Source organism: Mixophyes fleayi, chromosome 5 (genome assembly GCF_038048845.1).
Source record: "Mixophyes fleayi isolate aMixFle1 chromosome 5, aMixFle1.hap1, whole genome shotgun sequence".
Lineage (NCBI taxonomy): Eukaryota > Metazoa > Chordata > Amphibia > Anura > Limnodynastidae > Mixophyes > Mixophyes fleayi.
In genome coordinates, this window is record NC_134406.1 from 162,007,494 (window position 1) to 162,020,727 (window position 13,234).

General features: G+C 41.4%; 1 protein-coding gene across 1 annotated transcript in view; it reads left to right on the plus strand.

Moving 5' to 3' along the window:
* The window catches only part of LOC142157758 (glutamate decarboxylase 1-like), a 57,481-nt gene extending 44,477 nt beyond the window's left edge, over positions 1-13,004 (plus strand). Inside the window, exons 6-13 of the mRNA XM_075211310.1 lie at positions 2,297-2,351; positions 2,981-3,097; positions 8,584-8,648; positions 8,859-8,937; positions 9,684-9,833; positions 10,551-10,658; positions 11,987-12,076; positions 12,302-13,004. Of these exons, the coding sequence (XP_075067411.1) occupies positions 2,297-2,351; positions 2,981-3,097; positions 8,584-8,648; positions 8,859-8,937; positions 9,684-9,833; positions 10,551-10,658; positions 11,987-12,076; positions 12,302-12,481 (844 nt within the window). The 3' untranslated portion in view covers positions 12,482-13,004. The remainder of the gene's footprint in view (positions 1-2,296; positions 2,352-2,980; positions 3,098-8,583; positions 8,649-8,858; positions 8,938-9,683; positions 9,834-10,550; positions 10,659-11,986; positions 12,077-12,301) is intronic.
* Positions 13,005-13,234: the final 230 nt, after the last annotated feature.

Here is a 13,234-nt window from a genome sequence, read left to right on the forward strand (position 1 = left end):
GATAATGCAGCATGTAATGAAGGACTTTGGAGTTTAACAAGCTTTTCACACTCCTTATAGGCCACAAGCAAGTGGGCAGGTAGAAAGGCTTAATGGTGACATTAAATTGAAACTACGGAAAATGATGCAAGAAACCAAAAAGACTTGGTTAGAATGTTTACCAGTAGTTCTGATTAACATTAGAACTACAGCTATGAAGGGACACAGGCTGACACCATTTGAGATTGTAAAAAAAGGGATTTGGATAGTGTTCCTCCTGCGCTCCTTAGGGATTAGGGAAGGAATTTGGAATGCTCCTATGAACTCCCTTGGGAATGCCTATTTAATCCCCACAAATATATACAAGCAAAATTTTTGAGGGATAAGGCGCAAATAGAGCGGTAAATTAATTAAACAGGTAACAAGTTCCAATATGCATATATGGCAAAGTACATGATTGAAAGCAGCTAATAACTGAAATAACCAAACACATAATAGCCAAAATAAACGCAAACTTGCAGGCTATATGTCCACTGTAAAAGTCATTTTCACAGAAGCATCTCAATGGTGTTCATTTTGATCAGCATATACTTCTTCCTATGTCTTATCAAGTTTCTCACCGAATTATCCCACATGGAGAAGGAAGACAAAAAAAGACATCGATGTCCCGATAGTGTGATACTTTAAGAAATATTTAATCGACAAAGATAAAATAAACTTACATTTTGGTAAGTATAAACATGCACATCAAGGTTTTTTTCAATTCGAATAAAAATCCTCTGCTCGTGGTCACTATAGCGGTTCAGCTCCGTACAGCGTGTCCCTCACTTCCGGGTTTGGTTGCCCCGGTAACAGATCTCAGCTCTCATTGGGACCAAATCAAATTCTGTTAACCACGCCCACAGCGGTAAAAGTTGCTGGAAGAGACACCTGGATACACGCCTCACACTCCAAGATGTTGACAGTGACCATTGAGAAACCAGAATGAAGATTTATAAAACAACAACTGTTGGGTGGTATTGGAAAAATGCCACAAAACCCTGATCACAAGATAACTTCACGTGCCCTGAAAATCAGCTGTGTAGGGTTAGGAACGTAAGAATGAATGTTCAAGAATGTGAAGCCACATAACAGGATGTTCCCCGTGAGCACAAACAGCTCAAGGCTGCACAGCTGTATATTCCTTACAGATGAGACCAAGGACTCAAAGCTGGGGGCAGCACAAGAATATTGGCAGAAAACCTGGAAAGAGATGGCGAAGAAAGAATTGTTTGAAATTTGATGGAAAGCTGCAATATATATATATACAATTGTTGATTGACTTAATTTCATAAATTACTGTCTTTTAATTGGTTGTTAAGCATCTACACCCCTACACTTTTATGTATAAATAAAGATGCTGAAGCAGTCTCAGATTGGAACTGAATCAAAGCTGCTCAGCATTATATCATACAGGTGCTGAGGGTTTTTTCTGTTCCCCAGTCAACTGCAAATCAATGAAGATCTGACTGACATTGAAGATGATTGATAGAAGTATTGGTGAACCCTGATGCCCCAACACTTCACACCTGCTGTGTCAATATAACATTAAATACATTATGGGTTAAAGTTTAGTTGGTTATTAGCACATAAACAATTGAAAACACTCCATTAAAAGCTGCACTGTACCATTTGTCACAAAGACATAAAGCATTATTTTAAATTTGCTATTGCAGGCAGAGGAGGCTATGACCAATGTCCTGAAAGTTAATAGATATTATGTTTTTCAGGAGTACAGTAAGCATGCTCTTTTACTAGTACATGGGTATGGGCAGGGCCGGTTTAAGGGAATGGAGGCCCCTGGGCTAAGGGGGCCTCCATTCCCCCGTGAGGGCCCCACCCCCGTGATCCGAGCTGCCCCCAAGGCACTTACCTCCTCCTGGCATTGCGGTCCTTCCCCGGCGCAATGTGCACTCTTTACTGCAATGGTAGCCCCCGACAATAATGCTGTTGAGCACTTTCAAGGGCCCCCTGGATGCCCGAGGCCCCTGGGCTGTAGCCCAGTTAGCCCTATGGTTAATCCGGCCCTGGGTATGGGGTGTTCTCACTAACACTCATGACTATTTGAAAAAGTGACTGTATACTTCTCTCTCAGAGCAAACTGCATACTTTTATATGCTGTCAAATATCTTTAGTGCACAGTTAGCTGTACATGAGAGATATGCTTTAAGAAGAGAGGTTTGAGCACATCTGGGTTATTTTGGAAAGTACAAAAACAAACTTGAACTTATGTGTAAGCACTTTTTTGTACTTATTTTAACTTTCTGTGTTCTGTTAGGGGAAAAATGATTCCATCTGATTTGGAAGAAAAAATAGTAAAACAAAAAGAAATGGTGAGTAAATTTTTATAGTATTTAATCTAAAATGTAGCAAAAAAAAAACTAAAGGGCTTTTCATTTTGGAAAAGGCAAATTTTGAAGTAATGGATTGGTATTTCTACGTAGATGTAAATGGTTATACAATCACCTATACATGTGTTATTCTAATTGCAAAAATATTTAATAAAAAATATTTCCCCACCCACCCACATTCTTTATTTAAGGTGCTGTTAGATCCCACACCTTTGTTAACCTTGCCCATGGCGCTTTTTAATTTTCTAACAAAACCCTTGTTACTGTAAATGTTTACTGCTTGTAGTTTATCCAATGTACCTCTAAATTTTGTGAATTTAAATGACCCTCAAAGTGTATATATATTTGCTAAGCAAAACTATGTCAATAGACGATGAGATGTGTTTGTGTATCAGAGGCTGGCTGGTAAAGTTTAGCCCAGGCCATTAAACAGTTTCTGATTTTAAGTGTCAGAAGTCTCCCTTTCATCAGTCTGATGTACCCCAGTGGTGGAATAACTCTGTTATATAGTGTAGCCCATTTGCTTTCAAATTGTTTCCATGAAGCTCAGGGTGGACTTTGAATCTGTGGATCTTTATTGCAGTTATTTGCATTGCCTTTAATATTTGCAGGGACATGTTCCATTTTATGTCAATGCCACGGCTGGGACCACAGTGTATGGAGCATTTGATCCTCTTGCCAAGATTGCTGACATTTGTGAGAAATATGGACTCTGGATGCATGTTGATGTAAGGCCTTTCTGGATTACGTAATAATTAAAGGAATTAAAATTACTGTTATAATACATCTTTAATCGAGGCTGGATAATGAGGACGTGTACTAAAATGTTTTTAATTACTGTAGAACCTTGATTTTTTTGTTTTTGTTGAACGCTAATTTATAAGACAATGCTGATAACGATGTAGCTAGTTGGTGTGTTTGTGTTTTTGTTCATGTGTACTGTAGCTATAAACCAAAATATTCCAACACATGATGATGCACCAAACCTAACTTGTACATTAAAACTGGCTAGAATTCCCCCCATAATACCTATTCCAGGATTGATATGATCCTGCTCAGCCATGACCTCACTCTCAGACTTGCCTCCTCCCACATTTTCCCTATAACTTGGTCGGACCATGCCCCTGTCATGGCTGTACTCACCTCCCTTGCCCAACGCCATCCCAAAGCAACCTGAAGACTTAATGAATCTCTCCTACATGACAAGGAAACCATTACCCATCTACATTCTTTCCTCTCTGAGTATTTTGAGATGAACGATACCCCTGATATTTCCCTTGTGACCTTCTGGGATGCTCACAAGGCTGTAATTCAGGGACATCTTATTGCCCTAGCGTCCTCAGTCTAAACAATTCCGTCTGGCAAAAACTATTCAATTAACGGACTCGCTAAGAGCCTTAGAGCAACGTCCCAAGACCAATCCTGACACTCATGTTCTCCAGGAAATTACTTCTTTTCATGGTGAACTCAATCTTTTACTATCTCACCAGGTTGCCAATAAGCTGAAGTGACTTAACCAGCACTTTTATGAGAAGGGTGCCAAGGCCGATAGACTTCTGGCTACCAAACTTAGAGCCAAGATTGCAGCCCGGAATCTCCTGGCTGACAGGGATTCCGATGAAGTTTTACATTACGACCCCCAGCGGATTCATTCTGCTTTCCAATCCTACTATACTAAACTTTATAACCTCCCTCAACCTTCAGGTCCCATGGTCACTCAACAGCACTCGCAGTTTATTGGTTCTTTTCTCTCTTCTGCTAAGCTCCCTAAACTCTCCCCGCAGGCTAGTGCTCTCCTGGGGGCTGAGATTACCATGGATGAAGTTGTAATCCTGATGGCTTCATGGCTGTCTACTACAAGAAGTTTGCTGGGCTCCTGGTTCCTCATTTGCACACTCTCTTTAATTCAATTCTGGCTGGAGGTTCTTGGTCCAGGGATTCCATGGAGGCTTGGATCTAAGTTATTTATAAAGAGGGTAAAGATGTTTACGACTATGGTAGTTACCACCCTATCCCACTGCTTAATACAGAAGTCAAATTATATGCTACAGTTTTGTCTAATAGATTAAATGCGGTGCTTCCCTTCCTTGTCCATTATGACCAGGTTGGCTTCATTCCGGGCCGCCAAGCCAGAGGTATTACCAGGAAGACCGTTTATCTGATTCATGTCATTAATACCAGGAAGACTTTGGCCATTATTCTCTCTCTTGATGCTGCAAAGGCTTTTGAAAGGATCTCCTGGAGCTTTATGTCCCGAGCCTTGTTGGCATTTGGTATCTCTGGCAACTTCCTTACTGGTATCCAAGCCCTGTATTCTCAACCCTCTGCGAGAGTCATGATCAACGGTTTTCCTTCTGGCCTTACTACCATCTCCAATGGTACCTGTCAAGGTTGTTCCCCCTCCCCTCTTATCTTTGCCGTCATTATAGAGCCTCTTGCTGCTTCCATTCCAGCTTTTCCTGACATGCGGGGTGTGCAGACCGGGGACTTGGAAAGTAAGTTTTCTCTCTTCGTGGATGATGTCCTCTTGACTCTCCAACAGACTGGAACGTCGCTTTCTGGGCTCTTTAATATCCTACACCATTACGGGCACCTTTCTGGGTATAAGATTAACAATGCTAAATCGGAAGCCCTTCTGCTCAATATCCCCAGCCAAGAAGGGTTAGCCCTCACCTCCCACTTTAACTTCTGCTGGCAAAGAAAGAGAATTAAATATCTAGGAGTTTTTATCACCGACTCCTATGACCCCCTGTACGAGGAGAAATTATCCGGGCCTTTTTGCAACAATCAAGATGGAACTCTTCTCCTGGCTCTCATTGCTTATCTCATGGCTGGGCAGGATCATTTCTGTCAATATGAATCTCCTTCCTTAGCTTCTTTACTACTTTTTATTATTATTATTTATTTATAAGGCGCCACAAGGTTTCCGCAGCGCCGAACACAGTACAAACAATGGACAGTACAGGGAATAACAGTACAGAACAATAAATGAGTAATACCGAGAATTCAGATGCTCCAGGAAAATCAAGAATATTGAGGTTGGAGCAGAAGAGAAGGTAGAGAGACAGGAGGGAGAATTAGAGCTTACATCCTAAAGGGAGGGCAACAGACAATCGGCACAGAGGGAGTCAGAGGAGGGGAGCAAGCGCACCCTTTTCAAAGGAGGATCCAGGAGATGAGAGCGAGCATGGAAAGAGGGTTAAGTGGAGGGCTGGTAAGCCTTGAGGAAGAGATGAGTTTTGAGTGCCTGTTTGAAGGAGCACAAATTAGGGGATAGACGGATGGAGCGAGGGAGGTCATTCCAGTGCAAGGGGGCAGCTCGGGAGAAGTCTTGAATTCTGGAGTGGGATGAGGTTATTAGAGTGGAGGAGAGGCGACGGTCATTGCCCGAGCGCAGGGAACAGGCGGGAGTGTGGATAGAGAGGAGATTGGAGATATAAGGGGCAGTAGACTGGGAGAGGGCCTTGTAGGTGAGGGTAAGAAGTTTGAAAAGAATTTGATAGGGGAAGGGGAGCCAGAGAAGGGCAAGGCAGAGAGGGGAGGCAGAAGAGGAGCGGCGAGAAAGGAAGATAAACCTCGCCGCCGCATTAAGTATAGAACGAAGGGGGGCAAGGCGAGAGCAGGGGAGGCCGGTGAGGAGAAGATTGCAATAGTCCAGCCGGGAAATGATGAGCGCGAGGATAATAGTTTTGGTTGCTTCATTAGATAGGAAGGGCCGGATGCGGGCAATGTTAGACCCTTGTTAGACCCTTTCAGACCCTTTCAGACCCTTCCTGTTAGAGTTCCCCTTTCAGAACTTTCTTCTATGCAAAAATGCCTTTATAGGTTTGTCTGAAACGGCCGTCTCCCAAAGTGAAGCTGGCTCTCCTAAAGAGGCCCACTAAGTGTGGTGGTAGTAGCTTCCCGGATTTGAAGATTTACTATTGGGCTGCTCACTTGAGCCAGATTGTATCCTCCTTTGCTCCCCTGGTGGCACTGTTGTTGGTTGAATTTGAATCCACCTACCTCTAACTTCCAATCCTTTCCTGCATATGGGGCCCTCCAAAACAATCTAGATCGCCCCTTTTGGCCCGCTGCCCCACCCTGTCCTTCTCAGCTATGATCTGGGAGACCTGCCGGCTCCACCTCAATATCCTGCCTTCCTCCTCTCCTATCCTGCCTCTCTGGGGAAATCCTGCCTTCCCTCCTGGACTCTCCTCAGCTTTCTTTGGTGCCTGGTCTACTTCTGGTGTCCGGTTTGTTGGAGATCTCCTATATCAAGGTGCTTTTATCTGCTGGGATGATTCGCAATCTACGTATCCAAATCTCTACCCTAAATTCTGTGAGTTTTTCGAACTGCGACACTTTGTGTGCTCTCTCCTCAGGGGTGCTCCACCCCTATTTCCCCCTTTTAAACCTTATGTCTCTCCTCACCCTTGAGTAGAGGTATGATTTCTTATATCTACAGCTTAACCCTTGATGCACTTTTGCCTCCTGGCGGGAGACACGAGAGGGAGTGAGAGAGAGACCTGCCCACCCCCCCAAGAAGGATTATTGAGAGATTGTAAGAGAACAGGTTGCCACCAGCTTCATCTCCACCTTGATCAAGGAGAACGCATATAAAGTATACTGTCAATGGTACTTCACCCCCGACAAGTTTGCTAAAATGTTTCCTTCTAGCTCTCCATTATGATGGTGGGGTTGTGGTCAGATGGCTCTTTTCTACATATATGGTGGACCTGCCATAATATATCCTCCTTTTAGGACCGAGTTAGGGCCCTCCTTCCGTTTCCTGTCCAGAAAGACCTGTGGTCCTTTCTCTTCTGCTATCCCCTGACTGACGATGACAGATCATCTGCAAAATTAGCTTTCCACATCCTTGCTGCAGCGCGATGTTTAGTGGCTAAGTCATGGAAACAAGCTGAGCCCCCACTATGGCGGCCCTATTCTCCTATATCTGGTTTATTGCCCAGATGGAACAGATCACACACCATTTATATGAAAAGGATGATAAATTTCACCAGACTTGTGCTCCCTGGCTTTACTTATAACTCATTCACCAACTCCCTCCCTTTAAGTAAACGCCCTTTGGTCTCCATTGACGAGCAACTCTTATGTTGTCTGATCCTCAGAGTTGTGCTCCTCCCCGAGATTGTGTGAAGTACTTCCCTCTGCACTCTTCTATTTTCCTCCTTCAGCGACGACCAGTGTCCTCCCCCCCCCCCTCTCCCACCTCATATTCTTGAAAAATGTTATACAGGTTGAGCAATTGGTGCAACAATTGTTCTTCATGTGTTTCTCCTGCGACAATGTGTTTTTGTTGTTGTTTTTTTTGTTCGATTGTTTGCCTTTGCATTGTTATCTACCTATTGCTACGGATAACAGTATTATCATGTGCTTGTAAAACCAGTTGTAGAGGTCTTCACCTATAGCAGCCGCCTTTCCCGTACAGCTAGTTACGCTCACAGGTACTCGGATGCCCCAGGACTTAAACTCAATGTAGTACAAGCTTATGAACGTACTGCCGGCCGAGATAGCGGGAGATGTTACAAGCGGGATAAGGGACAGGCCAAAGGTCTAGAGTCTGAAGCAGGAAACATGGTCAGGTACTGGCAAATGATCAGGCATGGCAGTGATCAAAGGAGGTCCGGGTAACAAGGCAAAGGTCAATATAATGAGCAAACAATCAAGGTCCAGGTTTCAGGCAGAAGGTCATACACGGTAATCAATCCAAAGTTCTCACAAACAGCAACAGGAGCAGGCAAGCAGACAGGGTACTGAGAGCTATTACCGGCAGGGAGGCTAAATACACATGCTGCCCAATGAAGATGCAGGATCCCACCTGCACTAATCAGCCCAGGAGGCTGTGATTATTCTTTAACAGACTGCGCACGCACAGCTGTTTAACAGCTGGCCAGGTGCGGCGGCAGTGGGGAGAACTGTTGCCCAGGCAACAGGGACGAAGAATGCAGAAGTGATGGTCTGGTCATCATGGAAACGGCCGGGATGCCGACAAGCTCTGGCAGAGAGTCGCGGCGGTCAGGGGAACTGCTGCCGCTCGTGACACCTATGCTTGTTTTTGCAATGTACTAATTGTTGATTCCTGTTTATATATCCGTGCTATTTTTCAAAATAAATAGTTAAGTAAAACTGGCTAGAATTGTTATCACTCATCCACATGGCTTTGATCAATTCAAATATTTGACGGTTTCTCCCCCCCCTGCTTCTGTTATAGGCAGCGTGGGGTGGAGGATTGCTGCTGTCAAAAAAACACCAGTTTAAAATGAATGGCATTGAAAGGTACAGTCAATTCAATTTTATGTGTGTAAAAAAATGTAAGTTGTGAGTTGTTTTTTTATTTTGCTTTCTTTTCCTGTGAAATGTAAATAAGCACCATTAATCTTCCTGAACTCTCAAACTAAGTAGAAGTATCATGTCTGTTGTATTGTCATAGCACATATTTGAATCTTGTTTTATTATTGGGATGTAACATTTCTGATTTCTTGTTAGAGCTGATTCAGTGACCTGGAATCCTCATAAAATGATGAGCGTTCCTCTACAGTGTTCTGCAATTCTCTTCCGGGAGAAGGTAATTTGTCACATCTTATTTGACTTTCCTCTTAACTTTTTAGTTATGAGCTTTTATATCTTTTATGGGATCATTGGTATTGTATTTTTAAGTGCATAGGTCACCAATACAGATAGGAGGAGTCCGTTTTGTGATCTGGCCATGTATGCAAATTTGTATATTCTATAGAAACCAGTGGATGCTTTCATTTTGTATACATGAGAGGTAATGTTTAACTGTGTTCAACCTACCTATGCTAGGTGGTCACATGTTTACTTTATTTAGGCTTGTAGTGCTTCTTTCTTATAAGGTAGTTTATATTGGATCCAGTGGACAAAGTGGGGGTGTATACAGTGGAATGCCATACTGCCACTTCTCCTACTGCTTTAATTGTAAAACTATCAAATTCCATTCACCTCTATATTTACACTTCAACCACTGATTGGGCCACATAATTCTACTGAACGGTCATAATGTAATCTGTATCTTCCCACACTTGCAGTACTTTACAGGTTTGTGGGGTTTTTTTTCCCTTTTTTTTTTTAATTTAGCTTTATAAAGTCATTTATACATGTATATGAATTCAAATAAATATTGTTTTTAAAGGAGGTCTAAGAACGTTTCTAAATATGGTTGAATTTGGTACAACACACCTTTTCTAATATAACATTTCCAGCATATAAAGTGATGTTATTATAGAATATGATATATTTTAGAGAAGGGTTTTTCTCCAAATATTTTGAGCTTTATTCTTTTATTCTTATCAGGGTCTCTTACAAGCTTGTAATCAGTTCTGTGCTGGTTATCTCTTCCAACCTGACAAATTCTATGATGTAACCTATGATACAGGAGACAAGACAATTCAGTGTGGAAGACATGTTGATATATTTAAACTTTGGCTCATGTGGAAGGCAAAGGTAAAACAAACCTTTTAATTATTAAATATACAACGTTTGCATTTTAAATCATACTTGCCAACTTTATGTTGGCTGGGTCCGGGAGTTCCTGGAGGGCACAAGTGGTGTATGGGTGGAGGGGGCGGGGCTTCATGAAGCACATCATTTTGGCCCTACCCCCAGTAGCGTAATGTCTGTTTTGGGTCTACAGTGCTAAAAAGATCCCAAACAAGCATTACATCACTGGGGACGGGGCCAATAGGACGCAATTCACGAAGCCCCGCACCGTCCGCCCGTACATGCCGGCTCTCATTTAGTGAAGTGGGCAGATGCAGGAGAATCGCCAGATCTCTTGGGATTCCGGTAGGCCTACCCGGAATTCGGTAGTCTCCCGGACATTCCGGGAGAGTTGGCATTTATATTTTAAATGTGCTCTGTTTAGTTCCAATTCTAGGTTTAAAATCTTACTTTAGTGCATGCTAGTTGGATACTGGAGCTAGTGTTGGTTATTATGGTGATAAAGAGTGTCTCATTTCGGTTTGATCACATGGTAGCATAACAATTTTTTTAGAATTGTTCTAATAATTGGACTTTCACTTAAAACTGGGTAAATTAGGGAAGTATATCTAAAACTGGAGGACAAGGACAGAAGCCATTTGCCCTTCACATACATAATTACTATCTATCAATGGATAAGGATTTATTGTAAACTTTCTTTACTAAAATGCTTACTTTTAGGGTACCTGTGGTTTTGAGCTGCAAATTAACAAATGTCTGGAAAATGCAGACTACGTGTACAAAAAGCTAACTTGTAGAGAAAACTTTGAACTAGTCTTTCCTGGGGAGGTAAGTCTTGGTTGACTTAATCTATAATAACACTGCAGCTTCATTGATCTTTGTCCTTGATTTGTCAGAGGAACCATTTTTGTCCCATAGAAACTAATGCATTTTTAAGGAGCTTCCTAGAACTTAATCCTGATGAATGTAACCTGTATCAACTAGTAAATGGCATCTAGTGCCATTTTCATGGTACTGTCATGGTTTTCCTGGTAATTAGAGATTCTAGTAAACTAGAATAATGGGGCTGGCATTCAGATTTTTCACGAACACAGGGAGCTATATTTGCTAAACTGCGGGCTGGAAAAAGTGGAGATGTTGCCTATAGCAACCACCAGGTTCTAACTGTCATTTTGTAGAATGTACTAAATAAATGCTAACTAGATTCTGATTGGTTGCTGTATGCAACATCTCCACTTTCTTTAAACTCGCAGTTTAGTAAATATACCCCTAGGACTTAAAGGTTTCTGCATCATATGCAAAGTAACAGTAACCGTCAACAGGGCCATCTTAACAACATTATGGGCCCCCGGGCAAAGCAGTGCTCCGGGGCCCCTAGATATAGATATAGATATAGATATATAGATGTATACAGATACAGATATAGATATAGATATAGATATATAGAGATAGATAGATGTACTTGCTCAGTGACCCTTGTAGGTTTTTTTTTTTGCAGATTTTTTTCTTATGCAGGATTATTTATTCTCATTAAGAGCCGTGCCTATGGGGCCCCCTTCCCCGTGGGGCCCCTGGGCAGCTGTCCATCGTGCCCAATGGAAAAGATGGCCCTGACCGTCAATAAGTGATTATACGATCATATAACTTACAAGGCTGGCTGTAGGCAAAGTGCCTTTTATAGGCCTCTGAAATTAAACTGAGAACATATAATTGCAATCTAAAACCTAAAAGATAGGTTTTTCCTTTATGTTACTAAAATCATATGCAAAATAAGTATATTACATTTAAGTGAATTTTTGTTTTTGTAAAAGTCACTGAAACCATGTGAATGAGAAAATTTAACAAGCATTTAACTCCTTCAAAAACTGTCAGCCTGAAGTTCTCAATGCTCAATAAAGGGGAGGAACATACATTGGAAACTGAATATGCGAATGAATATCAGTGCTGCTTCAAGCTATGTTAATTCTACTGTGACTGTACAAACTAATGAATCCATACAAGGTATAGAGCACAATGTGTGGAGGATCGGGGACTCAAAGCAAGGAACAAGATGAGTGTTGTTATCTTGCCAGTTATAAAGCTTTACATTACACAAAAATGTGTGTATTTTCTTATACATACTTTAATATGATGATTTCTGTTGTTTCATGTTACAGCCAGAACATACCAATGTCTGTTTCTGGTATATACCACCAAGTCTGAAAGGCATATCAAGGGACAAAGAATGGAATGATAAGTTGCATAAGGTAGAATCAATGTTTTACCATTGTGCTACCATTTCCTATGTGACATTCATAGGAAATGATGAAAAGCATCTTGCTTTTTTACTCCTGCTAATTATCGTTGTTCTTTTCATTCGCCTCTTCAATTAATCTTCAATTTGTTTGTTTTTTTACCTTCTTCCCGTGATGCTAATGGATACTCTGTGCTTGGTGGAAATGAATGCTAAGAAAACTGTTTTTCACTTTTAGGTTCCTGCAAAGATTAAAGCACTGATGATGGAAAAAGGGACCGTAATGGTCAGTTACCAGCCACTTAAAGAAAAACCCAATTTCTTTCGGATTGTGTTGTCAAACCCAGCATCTAAAAAATCTGATATAGATTTTCTCCTGGATGAAATTGAAAGACTGGGACATGAATTAGAATTTTAATTTAAAATGGTACATTGACGTCATTAATGGAGAGGCGCAGATGTCTTTCAGTAACAATCTTAGTGACTCACATTTACACAACTGTGTCCTAATATTGCCTAGTTCTGTATATGGAAGCTTTTTCATTTTCACTTTATTTTTAAGGATCTGCACTTTATTTTTTTTGTAGAACAATTATTTCATTCTATTTTATGTATTTTAAGTCATCTACTTCCATAAAGCCTATAGTGTAAATATTTTAGTTTGGCTTAACAGATGAGTTTATTTTATTGAATTAATTGTTTCATACTGTAGTGTGTATGATGCTGAAAGCTGGCAGATGACAGACACAGCAAGTTCTTGCTTGAATAAATGGTGCTTTTATTGTTCACAACACCGATAAGACAGCACACTTTTGTCGGGGTGACACCAGGAGATGCTAAATCTGGCTAAACACTTCTGTCTGGTCACTGGCAAACTAGATGGTATCGATGGCCCTGAATAATAGCACAATACAGGTTTAACTACAATAAACACCTCCCGTGAGTCTTCCACCTGTGCATGTTCAACCTAGGAGTCGCTAGGGCAAGATTTACTAAAGGGCTGTTTGCTTAAACCACCGCTTTTCGGCTTTTTTTCCGGCGGTTTCAAAACCGCCAGAAAAAATTTAAATGTCAATTGTGCTTTCTCTTATGTTCTGAATGGCAAAACAGTTCAAACAGCTTGTTTGAGCTATTAAGCCATTCTGAAGCAGGTATTAAAACTGTCCTGTGC